The sequence below is a fragment of the Sturnira hondurensis genome, unplaced genomic scaffold, assembly GCF_014824575.4.
Source record: "Sturnira hondurensis isolate 20B ecotype Veracruz unplaced genomic scaffold, ASM1482457v3 Scaffold0009516, whole genome shotgun sequence".
Classification (NCBI taxonomy): domain Eukaryota; kingdom Metazoa; phylum Chordata; class Mammalia; order Chiroptera; family Phyllostomidae; genus Sturnira; species Sturnira hondurensis.
The window spans coordinates 1,085,214-1,112,253 of record NW_028082147.1 but is presented as its reverse complement, the minus strand read 5'-3'; the positions used below and the strand labels follow the sequence as shown (position 1 = coordinate 1,112,253).

General features: G+C 53.8%; 2 protein-coding genes and 1 non-coding gene across 10 annotated transcripts in view; 2 read left to right on the top strand and 1 right to left on the bottom strand.

Moving 5' to 3' along the window:
* Window positions 1-8,750, bottom strand: part of PTPRU (protein tyrosine phosphatase receptor type U) — a 76,099-nt gene extending 67,349 nt beyond the window's left edge. For all 4 annotated transcript variants that reach the window (XM_037057215.1, XM_037057216.1, XM_037057217.1 and 1 more), the window contains exon 1: window positions 8,561-8,750. In XM_037057215.1, the coding sequence (XP_036913110.1) occupies window positions 8,561-8,633 (73 nt within the window). In that variant the 5' untranslated portion in view covers window positions 8,634-8,750. The remainder of the gene's footprint in view (window positions 1-8,560) is intronic.
* Window positions 8,751-15,573: 6,823 nt separating this feature from the next.
* The window catches only part of MECR (mitochondrial trans-2-enoyl-CoA reductase), a 46,752-nt gene continuing 35,285 nt past the window's right edge, over window positions 15,574-27,040 (top strand). For 2 of the 5 annotated variants that reach the window (XR_005068084.1, XM_037057210.1), the window contains exon 1: window positions 15,577-15,790. Coding sequence is in view for 3 of the 5 variants with exons in the window: in XM_037057210.1 (XP_036913105.1) it covers window positions 15,615-15,790 (176 nt within the window). In the remaining 2 variants the exon portion in view is untranslated. Of the gene's footprint in view, window positions 15,791-21,826; window positions 22,050-27,040 lie in introns of all 5 variants that reach the window. The other 3 variants (XM_037057213.1, XM_037057211.1, XM_037057212.1) reach the window with 3 other exon arrangements.
* On the top strand, window positions 17,131-17,237 carry LOC118994592 (U6 spliceosomal RNA). The gene has a single exon (XR_005068099.1). It is a non-coding gene; the product is annotated as a U6 spliceosomal RNA (small nuclear RNA).

The window sequence follows — 27,040 nt, the reverse complement described above, 5'->3', positions numbered from 1 at the left end:
TCCATCGTGGCCATGACCCAGAACCTCACAGAGGCACAGCACACCAGTGCAGTGAAACGGGTGTCTGGGGGAATGCCCAGGTGCTAACTAAGCTCAAGCCTTACTAGTTCTCCCCTGCAGACTCCAGCACGGGGCCAGGCAGGTGGCTGGCGTTCCGTGTACTCTGTGTGTGTCCGGTGTGTGTCCGGTGTGGGCATGGGAACAGCACAGAGATGCTGGGAAGAAGAGGATGCGTGTGGTGCAGAAGGAACTGCTGGGTGTAGAATACAAGCTCAACACAGTTCCAAGGAGCAGGGTAGGTGTAGACATGAGGGTGGGGGTAGACTGTGGCACAAACTGACCCACAAAAACCCAGGCCACTCCCCGGACCCAACACAGTGGCCCCAAGCTGCGGCATCAGCACAGACCCCTGAGCAGCGGGCACAGAGGGCCAGAGGGGCACGCAGCGATGGTGTTCCATGCAAAGAAGCTGTTCAGCTGGGGCTGCCAGCAGAAACCTGGGAGAGGCCACCAGCAGGCAACTCAGAGGTCGCACTGAGACGGGCGTGGGTCCCAGGGGGCAGGCAGCATTACAGAGGCAGCGGTGCCCAGGGGAGGACTGGGCCAGGCACCGCTCGCACCCGGTGCAGTTCGGCACAGAGAAGCCATGTGATGCGCAGACGCAGGGTTGTGGAGGCATGCCATCTGTTGGCACAGCACAGTGGTGCATTGCTCGGAGCTCTGCCCAAACCCTGGGAGAGTCCACAGCCCAATGCAACAGTGAGAGCTAAGAGGAGCACAGCCCAGACAGGATGGCAGCGCAGCTACAGGGTGAGGGTGCAGCCCAACGGGACCACGCAAAGGCGGAGCCTACAGACACACGGTCCGTGCAGTGCAGGGTCCCGGCACAGTCCCATAGCGCAGGGCTGAGATGCAGTGCGGGGTGGCCCAGTCCTGAGGGCCTGGGTCCAGGAACCCCAGAGAGCACACACTCAAAGCGGCCCAGTGCCACAACACAGCACACTTACCAGTGTAAAGCAAAGGCCCACCACAAAGTGGGGAGGGCTGCACGTGTTTCCCCATGATGCCCCAGGAGCAGCGAGCCCAAACCCCTGGGAACACCTGTGCCCAAAGCTCAGTGAGGCTGAGCTGGCTGCCCCATGGGTTAGAGCTGAGGCCTTGTCTGCCCTGTGGGCTTCCCTCCACCCCACCCCCCAAGCCCCAACACCTTCCACCCCAGTGACCCTCCGAGGCCCAGGACAAACCACCGATGCCCGTGGGACGGGCAGCACGCTGTCTGGGTATTCACGTCTGAGCAGGGTCCCAGCACACTGGCAGGCAAACAATGAATTCAGATTTTGCTAAAAAGCTTTCGGACAGTTCAGCACATCCCCTGGCCCCCAGCCCAAGGCAGAGCAGGGCAGAGACAGAGAGGAGACCTCCTGGGTCAGACGCCGGCACAGGGCGGGTGGCAAGTGGGACGAAAAGCAGAGTGGCAGTGAGAGGCAAGCCGGCCCCAGCCCATCCCACTGGGCACTCTTGGCCTCCCCACCCCGTGACCCCTCGAAGGCTGGGACTTCATCAGAAGCTGAGAACACACACGTAATAACAGCTAACACAGGTAGTGCTTCCTGTGGGCCAGGACCTGTTCTGAACTGCACACAAGTGCATGTACACACACACACACTACACCCTCACAGCAACCCCAGGCAGCGAGTTCTGGAATCACCCGCCTCGCCGGTGAAAACACTTCAGGCCCAGGGAAGCCAAGTAACTTGCCCAAGCGTTGAGTGGCCTGCAGTGGTGGAGCTGGGATTAGAGCCCAGAGGGTTCTAGGTAAAGCATGTACTTATACACATGCACAACCACAAGAGTGCACGTGTGCTCACACACACACACAGAAACATGCGCGCACACTCTGAGCAACGCGTTTCCCACTCTCCCACGTGAGACCCGTCTGTCCTGTCCAGATGGCCTTGCGACGCCTCCCAGTGGTCACCTCTTATCCCCCCTGCTGTCCTGCACCCCTGCTCTCCATGCCCCTCTCTCTGTCCCTCACGCATCCCCCAGCCCTCAGCTGTCCCCACCCCCAGATGTACCTTTATTACTAGTGACCTCTCACCCCCAACTGTCCCCCAATCCCCAGCTTTCATGCCACCCCCAGCTGCGATCTTGATCATCACAGGCATGCTGTGTCCCAACAATGCCCAGTTTCCCCATCCCACGCCACGCACACACACACACACACCTCTATCATCAATGCCAAACCTCAAGGACCTCTCTGAGTCCCCTTCTCCTCATCCCTTCTGATTCACCACCAGGTCCTGCGGTCGACACCCCCAGGGTTCTCCAAGACCTCCTGAGTGGTAACTGCCCCTCCTGCAGTGTCTGCCCAAGGGGTCCTCCATTCCTCAGGCAATGGCGGCCCCTGCCCAGAGCCGGCCAAGGGGGCCTGCCAGCCGCCCGCCCACAACTGTCCCCTAGGGCCCCAGCTCCACTTTCCACCCCCACCACCGAGCCTCCCTGTGTACCCAGGGGCTCACAATCCATGTGGCACCTGTCAGGGTCAAGGCCCTGGGGACAGGAGACGACAAACACTCGGCCCCACCCTCGGGGGCTCTCAGCCTAGTAGGGAAAGAGACAGAAAACAAGTGTGGCGCACTGTCACAGGGGCGTTGGGGAGAACTCTGACCCACTGTGCCAGAAGTGTGCTAGGAAGGCTCCGCTGGGGAAGTGACATTGGAGCCGGACGCTGGAGGCTGAGCAGGTAGGCAGGCCTCAACAGGTAAGGAGGCCCGACACACGCAGAGGTGGAGAGTGTGAGAGGGCCCAGGCAGGGGCTGGGATCCGCACCGGCCTGGCGAGCCCGGAGCACAAGGTCTGGAGAGGGAGGCGTGGGGTCGCGGGGGTGGGGGTGGTCAGCCATGGCATGAAGCTGTCACGGAAGGCAGGGCTGGGCCAAGCAGGGCTGCGCCAAGCAGGGCTGCGCCTGCCCATTGGGGTTTTGTTAGGGTTTTGTCCCCTGGGTGCTGGAGAGCCTTGAGGCCACAGCATGGCAGGATCCTGTGTCCACCTGAGAGAAGTCCTGCAGGTCCCCAGGCCACAAAGGCATCGGAAGGCTGGTGGCAGAAAAAAGACCACAGAGGGGCTGTTTCGACCGTCCTGGGAAGAAATTGGGGAGCTGGGGCTGTGGATTCGGCGGAACCTCCTCAACGGCCCCTGAGCAACGGTCCATCCAGACCCATTCCACCCCCTGAGGTGTCCAGGCCTCGCCCCCCTGAGACCAGCACTGTCCACAGAACTTCCCGCGGGACAGAAATGTCCTCCACCCACACTGACCAATATGGCAGCCACTAGCGACGTGCAGCTCTTGAGGACTTGAAATTCGGCTGCTGAGACTAAAGACTGAGTTTTTCTTTGAATGAATCTCAACGAACTTAAATTTAATGACCGCGTGTGACTGCGTGGCCACCGTATCAGAGAGTGCAGGTGCAGGTCACTTCCATCATGTTAGAAAGTCCTGCCAGGCTGTGCCGCTCTAGACGGACTGCCCACAGGGATGCAGGGCCTCTGGGGCCTCCCCCAGGGGCTCCCGGCCTTGGGGTCTGAAGGGAGATCGGGGGGCAAGCCCTAGGGAAGAGGCCTCACAAGCTGAGCCGGCACAGTCCCAGTTCCTGGTCCACAGCTGGGCGCAGTCACCAGGACATTCCCCAGCCAGCTCACACACACCCTTTTCCTGAAGACATACACGCCTAAACAGACAGACAGACACCCCGGTCACAGGGCGCCCCCTGGCCAGGCTCACAAACACAGGTAGTCCAATGCTTGTGCACCCGGTCCTGGATACAGAGAGAGCTCCTACCCCCCTGTCCAGATGCTGCCTGCACCACACCCAGACACCCAGATGGATGGCCCCACAGCTAGACACCACACAGAAGCACTCCTGCACCAGGACAGCCACGGACCCAAGGACTCCCCAAGACCTGGCACACCCACCTCCGGACACAGAGTGGCTGGGATATCCTATGCCGGCACACCCTGATCCTTCCTGTCCCGGCACGGGGAGACCCACAGGAGACACTGACACCCAGCCACCAAATAGCTCCGCATCCAAACTCCAGGAATTTAACACTTCGATACCCAGACACCCTCGCACCAGGCTCCCCAAGACTCAGAGCAGCTGGTTGCCTCCCTGCTCAGAACTCAGATCCTTCCGCACAGAGTAACCACATGGCCAGACACCCTGACAGGCCACACATATGTCCTGTGCCCCGGGCTAGAATCACACAGCCACAATCACATGCACACACACTCCCCAGTCTAACTGTTCCGATGCCAGACTCCCACCCGCACACACCTTAGCCGGCCTCGCCCACCTGCAGAGGTCACCAGAGCAGCTCTCCCCACTCCCCTCAGGCTCACAAGCAGCCAGGACAGAGGCTGGACCCCACCTGCCCACTCCAAGATGGGGGACTGAGGGAGTCTCCCCTCCCCACTCCTCCCCAGGCAGTCTCACCGCCCGTTGGGACGGTTGGGACAGTTGGGACTCAGCGGCTCTCTCCAACTGCCAAGGCCTCCAGCACAAAGGGCTGTCCGCTGACAGGCCTGGCCAGCTGCTGGGGGTGGGGTTGCCGGGAGGTGGGAGGCAGTGGGGGACGCTGGGGGAGGGGCTGGCAGGCAGTGACCTGCTCCCATCCCCTCTGCCAGGACTTAACCTTCCTAATTCACAGCTCCCAGATGACACTCTCTTTGTGGCCTGTTCACACACCACACATCCCCCTGCAGAATTTTCCAGACTCCTGGAGGGAAACTTCTTTAATCTCGGCGTTCAGTGGAATCACTGCGCCCCCATCTGGCACCTCCAGCTCAGAATGTGACCCTCTGGACTTCATTCATTCTTTCACGCCACCTATTTTTTCCCTCAGCACGTGGGCCCGCCAGCCTCTCCGTGGGCCTGTGCCTACCACTAAGGATTCAGAGGGGAGCTAAAAACTCAGTCCCTGTCCTCACACAGCTCGTGGTCTGTAAAGGAAAATGAACCAATAAACTGTAATTACAATAATTACAATGGTATAAAAAACCCAACCAACCCCCCTTCCCTTCCAGGGCCGGAACAGGGAGTAACGAGGAAGACTCAGGCAGGACGTGGGGTCTGGGCTGACAGCTGGAGGAGGGGAGGGGTTCACCGAGTGAAGAGACGGAGTTAGAGAGTGCAAAGGTACAGAGAGGAGATGGAGGGCAGTGGGCGTTCAGGGAATACTAATAAGTGGGTCGGACTGGCCAGAGCATCGGACAGAGAGGCAAAGGGCAAGGAATGAGGTGGGGCTGGACAGGCAGCCAGGAGCTAGAGCAGGCAATGAGGCCAAAGGAGAGGGACTTTACCCTGAAGGCAATGGGGAGCCTTCAGAGGGTCTCAAACCAGGGCTCCAGACTTGTATTTCATTTTAGGAAGCTCCCTGGCACCATGGAGGGAGCGATGGAAGGAAGAGGCTGGAGCCTTCCTGCAGGCGAGAGATGGCTGAGGGTGGAGAGAGGGGGACAGATGGGAGGCCCTGGGAGAGGGTGAGGGTAGGATGCATTGGGAGGCAGGGAGAGGCTTGGAGGACGAAAGGGGCTTGAGGGAGGGAGGGAGGGAGCACGAGGCAGCCTGCAACTCTAGCTAACCCAGCCCTGCAAGACTAGCCTAGCTGATGAAAGCATGGAAGGGTGGCAGCATGCCTGGAGCAAGCAGGGTGCCCACCCTGGATTTTCTCTGACACCCGAGCTGGGCAGGAAGCTGCCCAGGCGCTGGGCACCCCCACTCTGGCCACTCTCACTGCTACCTGCGGAGTCCCCTCCCCCACCCCCAGGGAGAAGGGCCAGCTGCCCAAACAAGCCTTTATTGCCCAACCTGAAACCACTGGGCAGCCTCTCCCTCATTCCTGCTCTGTCCACATCTCTTGCAACAAAAAGGCCCCAACGAGCTAGAATGCAGAAGAAGAAACTGACTGCCAGACTGACGTGGCTGAGAGGCCTGGCCACCGGGACTAAGGAGGGGAGGGGACTCAGAAAGCATTCAGGGACCCGGGTTGGCTGTACACAGTCTGGGGGCAGGGCTGATCCCACCCCTCCACTAAGAGCTTCTGGATTAAGCTCTAACAGTAAGCAATAGCAACTAGGGTGCCAGGAATTTTAGAAGTGAACTGACCTGCCCAAGGTCACAAGGACAGCAAGTGGTGGAGGCAGAATTTGAACCAAGTCCCATAGCTTCAAATCACAGCCCCAGGGACACTGCAACAGCCGTCAAATTCCTCCTTCGTTCCCTAGCACTCACAGACAGAGGCTTCTGCTACAATCTACCACGTACCATACACCATTATGATGACGCCCATGAAGCAGAGGAGGAAACTGAGGCCTGAAGAATGGAAGTACTTTGCTCAAGGTCTCACTCCCAAAACCTCAGTTCTTGACAATGGTCCCTGCTGGTGCGAGTTGGGGCACCTGAAGATTCTTGGAATCAAGGTAAAGGTGATAGGGATGGGGAAAGTATATTACCCCTTGGGTTTAATCTGGAGGTGGGGGAGGGGGACAGAGTTGCCAGGGAACTAGGGAGGGGTTGGGGAAAGACAGGGAGCAAGGTCTACTTGCCATCCTCTCAGGCCTGGCGAGGTCAAAGCTAAACTGTGCGTTAAGGCCCGGGAGCCTGAGAGATAGTCCCCAGGGGGAGCCTGGGAGCAGCGCTGGGAAGGCCTGAGAGGACGGCGGGACACTGCACCCGATCCCGGGGAGGCCGGTTCTCAGAGGCAGGGGGTCAAAAGCAGTCTCTCTCCAGCCGGGGCGGAGGTGGCTCAGGCACTGTTGATTGATTCTACAGGGTGCTGATCCCTGCCCCGGGCCTCTCCCTGTTACTCGGTGCCCTGGGTACCAGGCTGGAACCGCCCAACCGGTGGGAGTGGGGGAGGCTGAGGCCCCGGGGAGGCGGCTTGGTCACCCCGACCCAGGGGAGGGGTCGGACGCAACTCAGCGGGAGGGGGCCACAGTCTGGGATCCCAGGCCTCAGGGTGGGATGTGTGGGTTTGCGGGGGTGGGGGCGCACAGACACATGCACACACACAGCCGACACACGGTCCGCAGCACACACGTGCCAACAGAGACAAGCTCCAGATACACGCATAGAAATCCGATCACATACACACCCTTACACACACACACACACACACACACACACACCAAAGGACGCCAGACTGCGAAACACACCCCGAGACAGCGCGATCACACAGCAGACAGCATTGAGACGCGTACACGCTCTCACACACGCGAAGGTCCTGGCCGGCGGGGAGACAAAGTTGCGGAGTCGACCAAGGGAGTGTCCCGGGAGACCCCGTCGTCCGCGGTGCCTCCTGCGAGCAACCGGAGGGGGAGCCGTCCGGAGGCCGAGAGCCAGGCCCTGCCCTGCCCGGACGTCGCAGCCCCGCACGGGCCCGGCCCCCGACTCAAGAGCCCCTGCAGTCCCAGCCCTCCCCGCCTCCCTTCGCGTCCACCTCCCGCGTGGGGCTCTCCCAGCCGCCCGCCCGGCGCCCTGCAGCCCCGGCGCCGACTCGGATCAGCCGCCCGCCAGCGCCGCGCGGAACTTGCGAAACAACAAACGGCCCGACATGTCGGAGTCGGCGGCTGCGGGGGCCCCATTCCTCCCTCCTGAGCCTCCAGCCCGGCCTGACCCGGGAGGGGCGCGGGAGGCGGGCGCGACAACTTGTTCCGGGCCCGCGCGCCACCCGCACGCGCGCGCGCGCACACACACACACACACACACACACACGCCCTACCACTGCCCCTCGGGCGGCCCCGGGCCCCGGGCACACACTCAGCCACACTCACCACATTCCTGGACAAGCAGCCAGCACGCACGGACACACTCACACACTCACATCCGCTCCAGACACGCTCCTGCACACGCATCCCCGGGTCACTCGGCATTCACTCGGACCCACGCAGCCCCCGATGGAGCACACCGCCGACCCCAGACACTCCCACTCGCACACAGCGCACGGACACACACGTTCCGGACCCGTTGCCACGCCTTCGCACACATACACGCGATCCCTGATCCACACGCGGGCAGAATCCACAGAGCACTGCCGGTCACACGTATAACACACAACACATGCTGAGGCACAACAAGCATGCCCCGCCACGGCACACGAAATGCAAACAAATGCAACACTAAGCAGCTGCAACTCCAGCCACACAAACTCAGATGCACACACAACGGACACACAACCTACTGGGCTGCACAAACATTACACACAGGGAGACGCACAGACCCTCTGTGCATACCCAAAACCTCGATGTACACAACATTCACTCCAACAAACTCGCGGACACACAACACATACAGCACCTTTTCTTATATACACAACTCATGAATACACAACATTCCCAGACACAGAACACCATGAACCCAGGATCGCACATCCAACACTCAGACACACACGGGGAGCAAGCTCGTAAAGCCCGGTCATCCCAAACTCACACTTTCTTCCGAGCTGCGCCACGGGCCCGGGGACTCCGCAGGGCAAGCTTGGTCTGACCGACGCGCACTTACCTGCCGGAGTCTCGGTTTCGGGCGCACAGAGCTGGAAGGTGAGCGCCAGGACCAGAGCCTGGGCACGAGCCATGGTGTGCCGCCGTCTGCCCCGGAGCCTGGCGCGGGGGGCGCCGCGGGAGCCCGAGCCGAGCCCGAGGCAAGCCTGAGCCCGAGCGGAGCAGCGCGGAGCGGACCGGGACTGGCGCCGAGTCCAGAGCGGGAGCCCAGGCAAGCGGGGCGCTGACGTCAGTCCCAGCCTCGGGTTCCGCGGTCTCGAGGCGCCCCCTGGTGGTATCCTCGGGTTCTGGCGTCGGATCCTGTCTAAGACTGCCTGGGCGCTCCCCTCCCCCACTCCCGCACCCCACCCCACCCCCACTTCCCCATCCCGCCTGGAGGTCCCGAGTGGGCCTGGACTCCACGCGACTGCGCACTGAGCGAGCCAACACCGACATTCTCAAGTAAGCATGCTCAAGGTCCACGCCTACCGCTCACACAGTGCTCTCAGGGACAGAGACCCAAAGAAACCCGGCCTCTCTGTCCCGTTCGATGCTTGCACCTCCTCTACCGCTGCCCCTACAAATGCGCGCTCATGCATAACTCGAAGGACAGGAAGCTCACTGCCTGCCAAGAGCTGGTGGTTGGGTCTTTGGGATGTTAACCTTTAGAGCTGGTCAGAGTATTAATCGTCCTTTTAATGCCCGTGGGATCTGTAGTGATGTTTCCCTTTCTTTCTGATGTCAGTAATCTGTGTCATCTCTCTTTTCTTAGTTATCCTGGCTGGAGGCTTGTTTACTTACTGATCTTTTTAAAGAAACAGCTTTTCGTTTGTTTGGTTTTTCTCTGTTGATGTTCTGTGTTCCATTTCACTGATTTCTGCTCTCATTTTTATTATTTTTCTTCTACTTCCTTTGGATTTAATTTACCCTTTTGTTTTTCCGGTTTAATGCAAGAGCTTAGATGGTTGGTTTTAGAGCTTTCCTCTTTTCTCGTATAAACATTTGGTGCTATACATTTTCCTCTAAGCGCTGCTTTTGCTGAATCCCACACATTTTGTTATGCTGTGTTTTCTTTTTCACTTAATTTTCATTGAGTTCAAAATAGTTTTACATTTCTCTTGAGATTTCTCCCTTGACTCATGTGCTATTTAGGAGTGTGTTATTTAATCTCCAAGCACGTGGTGGGTTTACAGCTCTTTCTGTTATTGATTCAAGTTTCATTCCATTGTGCTCTGAGAACCATCACTGATTGAGTTCTGATCCTCTGAATTTGCCAACGTGTGTTTCATGGCCCAGAATGTAGCTTACCCTGGAGAACATTCCATGTGAGCTTGAGGAGGATGGGTGCCCTGCTATTGGATGGGGTGGTCTATAAATGTCGGTTATATCCCGAGCATTGATGATGTTGTCGAGTTCAACTATGTCCTTACTGATTTTCTGCCTGCTGGAAATGCTCATTTCTGACAGAGGGGAAATGCTCATTTCTGCCTTCGACTGAAATAGTGGACTCATCTGTTTCTCCTTGCAACATTAGCTTCTAGAAAGCCCTTCTGTTCACTCTGTGAGGTCCACCTCCCTCAGGAACTCTCGTCGGTTCTAGTCTACTCTCTGGCCACACAGGTTAAGTACTATTAGGGCTTCCACCCAGTATAAACCCTTGTACAACGACCAAAGACCAGTTGTCCGTTCCTGTGGAAGACCAGACACCTTCTGTGTGCTCAACCCACATGGACCTGTCCGGTCCTCGGCCTTGCTGTTCCCACTAGGCAGCTGAGAAAAGTGAGATACAGAACTAGAGATGACTTTTCACAGGTTACGCAGTGGCAGTGAGTATGCAGCAGCACCAAGATTTGACTCCAGGTCATCTGGCCTGAATTGAATTGGGGCTGAGACCTGCCTTTCATCTGGAACAAATCAACAATTACTGGATACTGATTCATTCATTCAACATTTGCTATGAGTCAAAGAGTAGATATAAAACAGACAAAATTCCTACGCTCATGGAGCTTATACGCAATGAGAAAACAAGGAAAATAAACAACCAACAACAGCAAATTCTCTTGTATGTGAGACAGTGATATACCAGAGAAATGGGAGTGAGGAACAGTGAGGGAGAAGCAGGTAGTGGCAGTTTAAACAGAGCACCTACTATGTGACATATCCATTATTTGTCTCCACCCTAGAACATGAGTGCCCTAAAGACAAGGACTCTGTCTTATATTCCAGTGCTTGGCATCTGATGTAGTTAGTGCTCAATAAATAGCGAATGGATGAATGAATGAGTGAGCAAGTGAGTGAATGAATGAATGAATACAAACATTGTCCTTGCCCTCCTTGTGTGGCTTACATTGTAGAGGGAGAGACCAATAGCAAACATGCATTAAACATGTTTTTCTAAAGATTTTATTTATTTATCTTTAGAGGGGAAGGGAAAGAGAGGAGAGAAGGAGAGCAATATCAATGCATGGTTGCCTTCTGGGAACCGGCCTGCAACCCAGGCATGTGCCCTGACTGGGAATCGAACCTTTGGTTCGCAGGCCCGCGCTCCCTCCACTGAGCTACACCAGCCAGGGTGCATTAAACATGTTTAATGCTTAATTACAATCTGCGATGTGTACTCTAAAAGAAATGAATGGAGTGTTGTGATAAATAACTGAAGGGGTGGAGGGATCTACCTTAGTTAAGGATCCGGGAGGGATTCCCTGAGCGAGTGATGTGGTGACATTTGAGCTGAGCCTGAAGCATGCGGAGGAGGAGCCTCACCCTCACGCAGTCACTGCGAGGAGCACCGCAGCCAGAGAAGACAGCCTGTGCAAAGGCAGAAGCTGGTGTGTCTGAGGAGCAGAGAGGCCAAAGTGGCTGGAATGGAGTGAGTGGGGAGGAAAGGGGGGGCCAGGCGCAGCTGTAAAGGCTGGGAGGGCCCACAGGTCACACAGAAAACGATGAGGCTTTAGGTTAAACCATAAGAGCAGTGGGAAGCCATTGAAACATAAAGCAGAAAAATTAAAGGTCCTGATCTCTGTTTAAAAAAAAAGAAGAAGAAGAAATGCTCCCTAAGCAGCCAAAGGGAGAGCAGGCTGAGGAAGCGCAAACCCCTGGAAGCAGGTGGATCTAACTAGGTGGTCAGTGACATTGAACAGCCCCTAGCAGTTCAAGGTGTATCCAAGCCCTTCCTGTGCACCGACTCCACTGTCTGCTGCCTCCACACTGGGGCTGGCACCACTGAGGTTGCCCTGGCCCGGAAGAGACAGGACTGAGGACGCCTGGGCTCTTGGTCTCCTCTCTGGTGAGGCCCGATGAGCACCAGGCTGAGCCAGGAAGGGGCCAAAAAGACAGCGGGCAAGAACCAGAAGCAGAGAATGAAAGAGAGGGAGTCACAGGGAGACAGATAGAAGCAAGAAAAAGGTGATGGGTCCCTGACTGGAGGCTGGGCATGGTCCCACAAAGCGAAAGGTTGCCAGTTCGATTCCTGGTCGGGGCACATGCCTGGGTTGAGGGTTCGTACCCTGGTCAGGGCGTGTAAAAGAGGCAACCAATCAATGTCTCTCTCTCTCACACTGATGTTTCTCTCCAACTCTTTCTCCTTCCCTTCCCCTCTCTCTATGAATAAATTCCTTATTTTAAAAAAAGTGGCGATGGGGAAGAAATGGAGACAGAGAGATGCTGGAGCAGAGAAGAGACAGAAGGTACAACCCAGAAAACAAAAGTCAAGGAGTGAAACCTGGGGAACAGCAGGAACAACCAAGAATGCCGCTGTTTGCAGACAACGCTTACAGAAGCCTCTGACAGAGGTATACCGTGGATTCTACTTGTTTTGGACATGGAAACCAAGGCTCAGATTGCATAGAGCACTTGCCAAAGGTCACATGGCTGGTAAGTGGTGGGCCCAGGACACGAATCTGCCCCAGACTGATTCCACGCCCCCCCAGTCTTTGTACAGAGGATTCTACAGGGCAGGGGCTCTGGTGGAACGAGAAGGAACACAAGCAACAGGTGGGCAAATGAAAAGAGAACATTCTGCTTTACTTGAAAAAGACCATAAACTTCTCTAACCCAGAGAGAAGAGAGAAGGAAGGAGAAAAGTCCTGCCCTGAGTGACCCAAATCTAAGGAAAAGGAGGCAGCACCACAGGCAGGGCCAGGCCGTGAGGAAATCTAATTACTTTCAACTCATGGAATATTTATGACCCGACCCTGCGCCAGGCCCCATACTGGGTGCTGGTGTCATGGAGACGCACCAAACAGGGTTCCACTCTTGCCTGGAGCGGGAAATGGGCGCATAAATAAATGAGAGGCTGTGTCCTAAAGGCCGTACACCTACCCAGAGAAAATACAAAGGCAACAGGGGTTGGCTCAGCTTAGGGATTCAGGAAATGACATCCAACAAATAATGTGTGAACCTGGAGCTTCCCAGGCACGCAAGGCAGGGAAAAGCACATCAAGCAGAAGGAGCAGGCTGAATAAAGACACGAGACATGTAAGTTCTGAGAAAGGTGGGTATCAGGTACAGTTGGATCATGGGCTGTGCACTGCCCAACAGTAAGAGATAAAGTCAATGTGGGAGGCACAGTGCAAAGGCCTTGATGCAAGCCCAGGACTATTGGACTTGACCTCCTAGATCAATGGTTTTCAAACTTGTCCCTGGGGGGACCCAGGTATTCCTCCAGCCGAGGTGAGGGGTTTTGCCATTGCATTAAAACCAGTCATAACTTTTCTAATTTGCAAGAAGAGAAGTTAAGTGCATTGAACGTAATTTTTGTCGTTGCTTTAAGGTGTCTTTCCGCCATACATTTTTCTGAAGACTTCCGTAAGTGTCAGTAGGGTGAGAGAACAATAGAATGAGCATAGAATCACAGTTTCGTTACAATTTGAAGTTTAATATATCCATTGTTAGTGGTGTTTTACAAAGAACTGTAGTTTCTGGTTCTCTCTAAAAGAATTGGGGAGGCAGAAAAAAAAGAAAGGGATCTCAGTTAGGGAGGAGCTGTTGACACAGTTATGAGAGCTGAGGGCCTAAACAGAAGGTGAAGGCAATCAGGATGAAGGGGACTAAGACCAGCCCCAAGGAGAAGACTTGCCAGGCTGCCAACAGAATTGAGGGGCGCCAATTTGGCAGAGAAGATAATGTCAACAGCTCAATGTCACCTAGGGGGTCTTACAAGAGAAGACACCCCGTGTGTCACTGTGAAGATAGAAGATAAGCAAGACTGGGAACGTGTGTGTGCGTGCACATGAGTGCAGTATGCACCCAAGTCTTTCCCCCATCATGGGACACCAACTGTCTCTATAATAAAAGCAAGGACAGCCCTTTTCAGTGTGGCTCAGTTGGTTAGATTTTGCCAGTTCAGTTCCCCATCAGGGCACATGCCTAGGCTGCGGTTCAATCCTCAGTCGGAAGCATATAAGGGAGGCAACCAATTGATGTTTCTCTCTCTCTCTCTCTGTCTGTCTCCCTTCCTCTCTCTCTAAAATCACTAACCATAGTAAAACAAGAAAAGCAAATACAAACACGTTTTGAGCAGGTCCTATGAGCCAGGCCCTAGTCTATATGTTTTAAAGGTGCTATCTCTTATTTACCCTCCACAGTAACCCCCTGAACACATTCAGCAAAAGCTTTTATGTGCCAAGCATTCTTTGGCTCGGTGCTTCAAGTGAAGTGAATAGTATCTCACTTGATCCTCACAACAGCCTTGAAACAGATGCTATGATTTCCTTCATTTGAAGATAAGGAAATGGAGACACAGAGAGGTCAAGAGACTTGTCCACAATCACTTTGAAGTGGTTCTAGAAAGTGGCTGAGCCAGGACTCCGACCCAGATTGGCCAGAGCCCGGCACTTTGCTTTCTTCTCTTCCTCAGAAAAAAAGGCCCTGAGTTAAAGAGCTTTGGGTCCATAAAACCCAGAGGAAGGAACTTTTCCTTACCCTTCAAAGCCCTGGCTCCGTGTTTCTCAAAGCCTCTTCCCTGGGCCACCTGCCTCAGAATATTCTTAAGAGCTCCTAAGAATTGTACATTCCTGAAGAAGGCCTGCCCAAGCCTCTAACCCAGTAGGTCTAAGATGAAACTTCAGGTGCTTTTTGTACATATGGAAGATTGAGTCACAGAACTGGCTCCAACAGCACCTCCTCCGAAACCCCTCCCCCAGCCCCTTCCCAAACTCCTCCTCTCTCCTCCAGTCCAACAATGCCCTCTGTCATGCTCTTACCCTTCAGCTGGGATTGTAGTTCAGCTCATGTCTTCACTCCACCAAAAACATGACCTAGTGTCTTTACTGGGCCATGATGTTTTTACAAAGCACTTCCATTGTCCCACTTCATTGTTTTCTAAACCGAGAATTTTCAGAGCCCTCCTCCTTGTGAACCCTCCCTTACATCTGAACACACCGCGTTTTACAAGGCACTCCCCGGTCCACAATGTTATTCTACTGTTTCATCCTATCCGCACGACTATCTTGAAGGAGGAATATTCTCTCCCATCTTCCTAGGAGAAGAGACTCCGCGTTTCAGTTACTTGCCCAAGGTTCCCAAGCTAGGAACAGCAGGAGGGCTGGGTTTAGAACCTAAATCTTCTAATTCTAAAGCCAGTACTCTTGCCTCCACATCAGCTTATATGTACTCTACTCGGTGTAGAGAACTCAGCTTTGCCTCCCTGTGCTATCAGAAGATAGTGTAGATTAAATGAGATCATGCCTTTAATGGCCTGGGCACAGTGAGCACTACACAAATTGTGGGGAGAGGGAGAAACCGAGGCCGGTGAAGGGAAATGTCTTCCCTAAAATCAAACAGCAGATCGAAGACTGCAGACATAGCTTTAGGCCAGCCTCAGGCGTTCCTTGTTGGAAGATCAACTGTGGCAGGCTCGAAATCTTCGCGACTCCCTCGAGTTCCCCCACCGTGCATCCCCCCTCTCCCCGCGCAGCCTCACAGGGCGCCACAGCGCAGGCGGAGCAGGAAGAGGGCCGGCCCTTTAAAAGGAGCAAGGGGCGCGGTCACGAGGCGGGGCAGGGGGCGGGGCGCCAGCGCGCGGTCGCCGGAAGATGACGTACCCCGGCGTCCGGCTGCGAGTTCTTGCAGTGAACATGTGGGTCAGCCGCGTTTTGTGGTTGGCGCGAACCGCGGCCCTGCTGCGGCGGAGGCTACTAGTTGCCCCCGGCTGCCCCCGGCCCGCTACCACCGCCTACTCTGCATCTGCCGACCCCTCCCGGGTCCGGGCGCTGGTCTATGAGCACCACGGGCACCCAGCCAAGGTCGTCGAGTAAGAGACAGCGCCGAACCGGGGCAAGGGGACTGGGGTTCTTGTAAGGTTTTAAGATGACTGTGGGGAAGGGGGACGGGAAGGAAGAGAATAATAGGACCGAAACTGAAGCCCAGGGTACGTTTGGTAGCTTGGAAAGTCCGTGCTTCTAAGAAGTTAAAGGCCCGAGGGGCACAATTGTAATGGCAACAGTGGCTGACGTTTATGGATCAAGTACTATGTGTCAGGCAACCCCTGTGTAAATAGATGCTCTCATTTAATCGCCACCACAACCTTTGGGCTAGGTACTGACTTTTTAGATGAGAAAACTGAGGCATAAGAAAGGTAAAATCACTTGCCCAAAGTCACACAGCCAATAAGGGGCAGAGTCGGAATTTGGATCCAGGTCTGACTGACTGCGTTCTTACCTTCTGTTATTTTTGGAGAGGATTTTCAGAATACTTTTACACCCATTTGGGTCTTCAGTTCTCAGTAAAGTAGGTCATTGTTTCCATTTTACAAAGGACAAGGGACTTGTCCAAAGTGCTGTACTAATAAAGATTGGAACAGAAATGGGGAGCCATAGCTTCTGATGGCTCTTCTCCTGTGGTTTCCTCTCCACTGCCTTGAATGTGCGTCTGTAGTTGCAAAGTGCTCCTGTTTTGGAGTCCATGCGGACCTGAGGTCAAATGCATACTCCGCCTCTTAGTAGCTGTCTGATCTTGGACAAGTCGCTCAGCTCCTCTGAACCCTTATTTCTTTTATAATAATGTCCTCCAAAATTTCTGGTAGATCTTAATCCATGATTTTTGCTCACGACTGATAAAGACAGTAGATAATGACATTTATGTCAACCATTATAAATCTGGACATAAGTAACTACAGGCACACCTCATTTCATTGCTCTTTACGGACATTGGGTGTTTTGCAAAATGAAGGCAAGACCCTATACCAGCGATAAGATTACGACTCGGTTTATTGATAGACTCACTTTGTTGTAGTGCTCTGGAACCGAACCTGAAAATCTCCTGTGTAGCTGCTCAAAACGGGCGAGTGTGGACTGTAGTGGAGCTACGGTGAAAGCCCTGATCCGGAATTCAGAAGACCTGGGGTCAAACCCTTGACCCCTGCTGTCCTAGCTGTGTGTTTGTCAAGTTACCGAGGTTCTCTGAGCCTTGGGTTCATTATCTTTAAAAACGGAGACAATACCTTCACAGCTCGTAGTGCTCATCAGCTGAGATCAATCTGGTGCCTACACTTCTGCAGCCCCTTGTTTGTGGCTCTGGTTCCCAGCAAATAGTTGCACTGTTTTCCGGAGGATAGGCGGGGGGGACGACTTCACGGTTAACATACAGGCCTGAGTGCTGGCTTCGGCAGCACATGCAATAACATTGGAACGATACAGAGAAGATCAGCGTGGCCCCTGCACAAGGGCGGCACACAAATTCCTGAAGCGTTCCATATTTTTACCAAAAAAAAAAAAAAGATAAGGTGGGTGTTTGGACAGCCCAAGGGGATGCATTGCAAATAAATTCAAAGTCATTCACTCAGCCTAGCCACATCCATTTGAGTTGTGACCAAAAGAATTTTGAGAAGACTCATCAGTCAATAAGCCCCAAATTGTATGTTGCTCATAAGTCATAAATAACCAGTAAACCCTAAAGTGTATGTTAATCATGAGTAATAAATCACCAGTAAACCCCAAATTCTATATCAGTCATAAGTAATAAATTACCCCGAGGACTGTGCTGTAACGATCTGGTAAATCTCGGATAATCACACCTTTTCCAAAAATGAGCCCCAGACAGGAATAATGTAGAGTCTTTCCCACAGGCTTGTGACTTATGTGTCGGGGCCTGCCACAAAACAGGCGCTCCAGAACTGTGATTAATCTGTGTCTGATTTCAGTAAGAAGCACACCTTTCATTGCGTTCTGTGGCGATGAGGAGGGCATCTCAGTGTTTGGGGACCCTCTGGGAAGGCTGGGCAGTTGAGGCAGTTGCCTCCTGATTGAGCTCTTGGAGAGCTAGGGACGCTGGAACAGGCTTGCTGCGGGTGCCACTTAGAGGAAAAAGACAACTGTCTTGTCTCTCGTGGAGCCCTAGGAATTTCCCAGAAGTTCAAAACACGACACTTCGTGAACCATTTTATTCAGCCCTGGCTTCACCCCTCAGTCACCTATGACACTTTTAGAAACTACATACTCCCAGGCACCACCCCTGAAGTACTTAGTAAGGCTAGGGTGGCCCTGAAATCTGTTTTTTTTTTTTTTTAGAGCTCTGCAAGCGACTCTGGTGTCAGGCCAGGGTTGAAACCGCTGCCCTGTGGGTGTGGAGGGTCAGGCAGGCGGGCAGTTCTGCCTCCAAATGGCAGCTTTCCCTTCTGACCCCGATTCAGGCAACTTGGCTGGATCGTGGTTGGACTGAGGCCAGAGGCTGGGATTCTCTTCTTTGTAGTCATGTCTTAGGAGGATGGGATAGGGTATCCGCAGTGTCACTGAAAGGATCAGGTGTCCTTTAAACATCCCAGTGACTGGGTATGTGGGTCAGGTTACACCAGGTAGGGTCGTGGAACCGCTGAGTCGGAACAGAGCCAGAGCGTTCCCCAGACTAGCGAGGTTTGTGGCGTTTGCACCGAGCGCTGGGAGCAGCAGGGAGGGGATGAGGAGTGCCCGGGTCTGAGAGGCTCTGGCACTTCGCAAAGTGAGGCCTCCGGGGAGCTCCTGTTCTCATTTCCACATCCCGAGTGGCCTTCTCTTCAGTTCTGCCGCCCCCCAAACTAACCTCTGCCCTCCTCTACTAGGTCTTTCCCCCGATACTTTAGAGTTTCTTTCTTTTCCCCCAGAGTGAACTCCCCTACATACTTGGGCCTTCTTCATTTAAAGAGGTGAACTGCTGATCTAAATGAAGTTATGTGCAGGACAAAACGGTGACATGGGAGAGTGACAGACACTCTAGAAATTTCAGAGGCCCTCACGGCCATTACCCCTTGCACAGAGTTCCAGGTTCTCCAATGTCTACCCCTTTGCTTTCGTTCCTGCACGTTCCCTTTCAGAAGTTTGCATGCGCTGGGGCTTATGGTGAAGCTGCTTTCATTCATTCTGTACCCGCTGTGTGGCAGGCATGGGACTAAGTTCTCCACATATATTATGGAATTTAATTAGATACCCCCGTGTGGTCATTGTTATCCCCACTGTACAGACAAGGTAACTGAGGCTGAAGAAGCTTGAAAGGCACTTGTCCAAAATCATGCAACTAGGATACTGCTTTATTCAAAGTCCTTGATGCAGACATAGACCCGAAGAAACAGTGACGATCATCCCACATGTTTTTTGAGAATGAGATGGGGGATGACTGGGAATGAGGTCCGTCAGAAGACAGGGAGACTATGGGTCTGCTCTTCACAGGAAGGACAGTGCACCCTGGGGAAGGTGGTAGGAATGCTGTCCCTAGTCTCTGCCTCTTCTCAGGATCCTGAAGCCTTCCTAGAACAGCATCCTGGTCGTCCGGGCTGTCACCTGCCACCACTGCTAGCACAAAATGAGCCACAGCCACTGTGCTGGCCGGGTGGAATCTGGGGAGCAGGTGGCAGGCGGCCAGGCAGTATAGCCATAGGGAGTTCTCACTGCAGGGCGCTGTCTGTTCTCACAGCATTTCTGCTTTTTCCAGTTGATGTCCGTGTTCAAACCCCGAACTCTGTGCTGGTGACTTGGTTTATAAGACAGAATTATGGTACTTTGAAGAAAATTAGCATTCTGGTTTGGCATCCTGTTGAAAACCAGGATTTTGTTTGTTTTGTCTCCTGCAGCTCTTTATTGTGGTCCTGAATGAAGGGGAGGGGACAGAACTCACTAAGTCAGCCCGCATTCATTCTCGGAGGGCCTCGGGGGTGCTAGGCGCCCAGCCCACAGAGGGGTGGTCCATGTGGTCTTTGCCCTCAGGAACTTTCAGTCTAGTCCAGGAGGGAAAGTCCGCACAGAAAGGTTCCAGGCAGGGCTCCTGCATGTGAAAAACCCGAGGGAAGAGAAGAGAAAAAGTGGTATGTTCAATCAACAAATACTTAGTAAGTGCCCATCAGTGACCCTCTGAGGGAGGTGTCTGCTGAAATAGGTGCGGAGGGGACCAACCCACGCTCCCAGGATTCTAACTCTGGCCGGATTCCACATCCAGTGGCACCAGAACATCACCTTCCCTCTGGACTCCACACTAGGCTGCGGGGTTTAGGGCCAAGCCCTTTCCCCCCACTTGCTCATTCTTGCCTCTAAGGGTAAAACCCAGCAGGCACATCTCTGGGGGACTAAGCATTTTCCCCATGTCCAGAGTGTCTGGGAGGAATGCTGCCCCCCAGTGCAACCCCAAGTTACTGTGGCTGTCTGGCCCTCGCCTAGTGGTTCCAAAAGCTCTCTGGTACAGTTCCAGGCCATCCCCACCCTGGATGGGGTGACAGGGTCCTCAGGTTAGAGAAGGAAAAGCAAAGCGGATAAGAGATTAGTCTGTGGCTCAGGGTGTGTCACTGGGGACTGGCCGGGGTTCTGGTCCCCACTCTGCCATTCGTTATTGCAGCGAGGAAATCGCACCAGTCTCCGTTTTGGAGTTTTTGCTTTTTTCAGTCTCTTTGATAAAGGAGTTGACCAAAGTCAGCAGTGGTAAATGCAAGCATGTGTGCTGTCCCCTCCACCTGCCGTCTTCTCTGCCAGTGACAGACCTTCAACAGCTCCCTCATTGGTACACCTCAAACCCTACACACCTCTATACTCCATTCTCCCCAACAGCTTTTTCCTGCCGGGACAAGAGGAGGCCTCAGCAGTCTTTCCAGCATGGTACTGCAGCCATGGAAGTTGTTGGGAGACAAATCCTCTTTGATCCAACAGTTATCCTGCTCCAACGATTCTATGAAACTGAAGCAAGCCTTGGACTGCCTGCTTGCCAGTGGTTGCTCTAGCAACCCCGGGGAGTGCCGCTGTAGCTAGAAATCTGTGGTCCTGGGCAAAAGATTTCACAAGGGCCCCCTTTGCCATCAGTCGGTTACCCAGTCGGCAGCCCCCTAGGCAGGGGCTTTGCAGTCACCTTTGCACCTGTCAGAGACAAAAGCAGTGGCAGGCAGAGACCCCGCCTCCTGCCCTGGCCTGGTCTTGCTCTCTGGAGCAACAGGGAGAGTTAGGCCTCAGCAAAGCAAGCGACAGGGACGCGGCAGCTCCCCTCAGGCAAGTGCCCTGATGTCAGCAGACTAGAATATTATGGGGCTTATAAGCTTCATCTTAATTGCAGAAAAGTAGGGGATTGAGAAGGAAGAGAGAGGGTTTCTCTGCCAACCCTGGGTAGAAACTTCCAGAAGCTGCCCCAAGTCTCTGATTCCCTTTGTTTAAAATGAGTGAGCAAAAAGTCCTGGTTGATAGCAGGGCAAGATTTCTTGGAGGCAGGGAGGGAAGCAGGCACACCTAGCACACGGAGAGACGTGGAATGGGTGAGCTTGGCTCAGGGAAGGGAGCGTCCCTCAGGGCCGGGACTCCTCTGGGGCCCCCCGGGTGAGGCCCCCAACATCCCCTACTGGGGGATGAGCTGAAGAACTTCATTCCTCTGAGATTTCCAGGCTCTGCTCTGCTTATTAGTTATTAATCAAGTCTCAGGACAACGTGCCCAGCACAGCAGGCATTTGACCAAGTCACAGAAGAAGGCTTGTTTGTAACCATGGGGGTTGCGGGCAGGCCAGGGAAAGCCACATAAGGTGTCAGTTTCCTCCACCCAGTGTGCCCTGGGAGGGGACACACTCTTTGCTGTCCATAGTGAGCAGGTGAGAAAGTGTCTGTGTTCTCTGACTCTCTCCCTGCGTGTTCGTTGTGCTCAAAATGATATTGACCCGTGTGAGGGGACTGAGTGGAAGATGCGAGATAAGTACAAATGGTTGCTAATGAAATGCAGAAGGCGGGAAAGCTGTCTTCGTGGCACTGGCTAGTGCCCGCCTTACCCAGCAGATCCAACCGAGCAGTCCCCAGAGCCCTGGCCTCTTTTCCCCCCTCTCAAAAGGCTCTTTCTTCGGCTGCTTTTGTCTCCCTTGTAGTTCACATGGCGTCACAGGTGTACAGCTGCAGCCTCAAAGGAGCCATTGTGACCTTATCCAGCCTGGAATCTGTTGAGTGGAGGCAGTGGCATCCCTCGGAGTTGCGTGGCGCCATCACCCGCGCAGGGGAGGCCCTGGACGTCCAGGGGAAGCGACTGAGAGCTAGCCAGGCTGTGTTTGGGGGCTTCATGTGTGCTCCACTGCACAGCCACCAGTTCCTTTGGTGAGTTTTAAAAAAAATGAGAAGAAATTGCTATCATTACACCCGAGGTCCAACTCCTGGAATTCAGCCTCGCCCCGCTCTCCTTCCTGTCTTGGCAGACTGGTATCCTTGACGACCTGTTAGAACTCTGCAGGAGCAGCGGTGTCTGTGGTATTGGTGGCGCTCCACGGGGCAGGCCTGGGCTAGTCTCCCTAGTGAGACGCAGCTTGTCCGACACACCTTCCCCTGGGCGCACAGCGTGTGTGTCGGGCCTGCCCGCCGCCCTCACCCACCTGTGTTTTGGCTTCAACTTTCCATCTCCTAGGCCCTAGTCCCCAGCACATTCTCCTCCCCTCCCACTTCTTGGATGTCACCCAGCGCAGAGCAGGCGGTGCAGCACTTCCCAAACCGCTGTCTGGGGCCACAGCCCCTCCCGTGCTGTGCAACAGTGTTCCCAGCTGAGCCCACCCCAGGAGCTTTGATTGCTCGAAGCCACAGGGGTTTCTTTACCGGAGGACTTCTCAGAGCCTTTATGACTCTGCTGCGCTGTCTGGATCTTATAAAGGGGATTTAGCAGCGGTTCCCAAACGAGTAGCACCCCAGGGAAGCCCTAATAATAACATCTCTCAGGTCAAAATCCCACCAGCAGCGGGAGGGGTGCAGGCCTAGTGTTCTGCGGTCTGAGATTTGGAGTCAGGCTTCAGGTCAAGTCTTGCCACTTACTAACAGTTTCACCTTGGGCACATTGCTTAACTTCTGAGCTTCGGTTTCCTGTATGCAAATTAGAGTGACAGCACTCTTCAGACAGCTGTTTTGAGGACTTAACAGCATCAGGTATATAAAATGTTAAGCACAATGCCTGGAACTTAGTAAACTGTCAACATTTGTTGCCATTTAATTGTCCAGCCATCGCCCAAAATATGTTCACTACCCTAGACTTCATGCCGTTCGGCTGGGGCCTGCTTTAAGCTTTCTCCCCAGTCCAAAGCGTTCTTTTGTCCCTTGTTATCATCCAGTTACTCAAGCCACAGGCCCAGGAGCCATCAAAGACTTCTCCGTCCCCCATGTGGAGTTGGTTACCAGGTGACATCAATGCCACTCATTTAAGAGATTCTAGGTCAGGGGTGTCACACTCATTTTAACCAGGGGCCACATCAGCCTCACAGTTGCCTTCAAAGAGCTGAATGTAATTTAATACTGTATAAATGTAACTACTCCTTAACTAGGGGCAAGGAGCTCGGCGCTGCCGCCGGGTAGAAACAAGGTACCGGGCGGATAAAACAAGGCAGACGGCTGGGTTCAGGAGGGGGGTGTCGGGCTTGTGTTGCCACCTGTGCTCTGGGCTGTCCAATCCCGCCCCCACAGCTCCACTCCGCACTGCACCTGTCACCTGGCCATTTTCTGTGCCACTGGCGGGAAAGCCCTCCTTCTTTACTCTGTCCACCCGGTAAACTGTGTATCCTTCGAGCCCCAACTAAACTGTCACTTCTTCCCAGGCCCCTCGGCTCACTCTGCTGTCTTCCTCCAGCTGGTTCACCTCGGCCGCTGTCAGCACCACGCACCTGCCTCCGAGACAGCCCTTCTCCTGTGTGACTGCCCTCACCGTCAGGTCCTGGGCAGATTTTTTTAAGCCCCTTGGCATCATACCTAACACTTAAGTAGGACTATCAATATTTGTTGAATTAAATTCACTTGAATTTTCCAAAAAAATTGTCTTCCTTTCAGTGATCTTTCACAGAGGAATGGCCAGCTACCTGTTTCAGAGGCTTCCTTGGACTGGTAGCAGGCGCCACCTCGGCAGCGCCCACCGTGTACCGGGCACTCTGAAGGGTGCTTTGTGCACATTAACTCAGGTCACCCTGTGAGCCAGACTCCAGTGTCCTCCCAATTTCACAGACCAGGGTTTTAAGGTTTATCTAGCTGGTAACTGACCAGGGCAGGATTCAAACCCAGGACTGCTGATTTCAACCCGAACCCACGCTCTGGCCTTCATCTGTGAACTGAGATCTGCCTGGATTCTAATCTTGACCAGAGTCATCTAGAGCATTAAGAAGTGGCATCTTACTGCATCTCTGGGCTGAACTTGCCTGTGAGGAAGAGCCGTGGGTTTTTGCTCAGACTCTCTTAGAGGTTTCTCCGTTTGTTTGCTCCCATCTTTCAGGCCTGTTTTCCCTAAGAGCCCAGAGTCAGGAAGGGCAAATACAAGCCTCGATGGCTCAGTCCCTGTGGTGTGAGCCTCTCCTCTGCCCTGAATGACTGGCACTTCCATGCCACATTTTCTCTCTGGAGAGGAGACTTGGATCATCTCTGCGGAGAGCCGCGAGCGCTGTTCTGGTCGCGGGCACCGTGCTGCCACGAGAGTCCTCTGCCCTTCGTGAGCTCCCGATCTAATGGGAGGCAACTCACTGTGACTGTTAAACTGGGAGGCCAGTGAAAGAGCCCTGAACTGAATCTGAAAGGCCTGGATCTAATTCCAGATTCATACCCACAGCTCCGAAATCCAAACGGCTCTGCACACTGAGCCTTGTTCTTTTTAATCATTTGTTTGTGTTTTTTCGTAACTCTCTTGGAGGCAAAACCTGACCTCCAACATGAAGTTCCTATGTGGTCATTATTCATTCCCTTAGTGTGAATATGTATGTGTTTTGGTGCAAGGAGTGTGTCTGATCATAGAATGCTGCCCAGCCCCCATGTGGGGCAGAGATAAAATGCAATTCAGAACCCTGAGGCACGCACATCTCACCCCAAGTGTTTCAAAAAGGAATGTGAATTTGTGCCTTGTGATCAATTGAAAAATATGTATGAAAATACTTCGTAAACTAGAAAGCAATGAGCTTGGGTAAGAGAGTCTTACGGTATGATCCCTCTTTCTGTGTAATGGGGGCGCTCAGGAGCCAAGTGGATCAGAAGATGTCTTAGGGGGAGCAAAATTTGAGTTGGGTCTTAAAAGGTGAGTTGAACTTTTCGCTTCCTGGAGAGGCTATGGGAAAGCCTGGGCTGAAGCAAGAGCATGTAGAAACTGCAGGGAAAAAATGTCTCAAATAGCTTGAGCACATGGACTTTGCCAGCTTATGCAAAAACTCCGATTATATGTCAGGATGCAAGAGAGAAGCAGCACAGATGATACCAAGGGGCCACTGGTCCATAGTCCATGCACTCTGGGCATGGTTCGTCTTTGCAGTGCCATCTGGTACGTGCATTCACAGAGAAGCATCACTGTCCGGGGGCGCCTCCCTGCTTAGCGGGCTGGGGAGCTCCTGACCCCTCCATGTCCCCTGGCCCGCCATCCAGCAAGAATCAAGCCCGCTCACCGCTCCTGGCAGGCGCTCTCCTTGCTGCCCTCCGCTTGGTCTGGAGGAAGTCGCCAGCCGTTTGGCTGCTCCAGCATCAGACTACCAGGGTCACGTCGGATCAGCCACTTACTACTTTTGGTGGCCTTGAGCAAGCTGTATCACTTCTTTTGTGCCTTTGTTCCTCGGGTTTAAAGTCAAAATAATAGTAGAAAGCTGGCATGGAGAGCACTTGGCAGAGTGACTCGCTGGTAAGCACTCCAGCAGCAGTTATGGTTATTGTTACAAGGACACCCTCCAGCCACACATAAACACGTGCATTCCTCAGCATTTACCAAAAGGGGGGGATCTCTCTCTCTATTCTCTCTACCCTGGTCGTCAACTTCTTCCTAGTTACCCACTTTCTCTAGCAAGTATTTTTATTTTGTTTTTTAGAGCTGTTTCTCAATCATGGTGAGGCACAGCCTCCCTTATTTTGTCATAATCTGATACAGGGGCTCCCACATTGGGACCCCCAGGGTTCTTGCAGGCAGTCGGGGGTTCCCAGACTAGTTTCAGAATACTGGGGACAGGAAGGTGAAGGTGAATAAGAGCACCATCTTTGCAGGTAGGGAAGCCTCGCCACTGTCCAGGTGTCTTGCCCTGTCCGGTGATCCCTGGCAGCCTCCACTTCCTGCCTGATAGAATGGAAATGGTGATACCCTCCTCACGGAAGTGGTACATCTTAGATCATGTATTTAAAGCCCTCAGCACAGGACGCCGTGTGTAATAAATACCTGCCACCATTATTACTATTAGTACAAGACATTTCTTGAAAATCACACTTTTACTGCAGGATGGAGCCTCAGATATAATTGAAAGGTCAGATTTCCATGGAAAGTGGGCAGAGTTACATCAGTTTAGTGCGGCGACACTGTTGCCTAGTGCTCGGAGCCTCCGGCCGGCAGTTACACTTGCCTTTATTAAGTACAGATGAAGAAAATCCTTGCTTAGCAAGTCCGTTTGGGCAGAGAAAGCACTGCAGACATGAAGCCTGAGAGGTGTGGGGAAGGAAAGGGTCCCATAATGAGAAGCCACAAGGACCCACCAGTCTAGCACACTGATCGGTGCTTTCTGGCTGGAAGATCTTAAGAAAACAAAAGTAACCATGGATGTTGTCACCAGGCCATGCTCAGAAGTCCTTTGGCAGGTTTTGCCCATTGGCCAAAGTTCCTGGGGCCCACGTTGATCAGAGGGAGTTGTCCCATACACTGGGAAGGAGAACTGCTCTTGGAAGTGATGGGGTGCCGGCCCCATTCCACCCCGTTTTACAAGCGGAGAAACAGCCCAGGGTGGCACAGCCGTGGCACGGTAGGGCCGCGCACCTAAGGTGCTTGCCCGCTGACCGGTGTGCTTTCTGAGCAGGTTCCTCGTCCATAGGGGGCTCCGCGCCAGGGCGTGACCCACAGTCACCAGGGAGGTCTTTCTGACGGACAGAGGCCATCTCAACTTCCCTCACGCCCTCTGCGCCTACGGGAAAGTCTCCCTCTCCCCTCTGTGTCATGAGAGGGAGCAGGAGTGGAGGACAAATGAGCCAGCCCAGAGAGGCCCGGTCCGTTGTGCCTGTTCCTGAGGCCTCCTTGGGACGCCCCTGTCTGGAGAGTCTGGGCAGCGGGTCAGAGCCAGGGCCTGGAGCCTGTGTGAGTGAGCACACCAGGCGACTGATGAGCCAGTCTGGGGAAG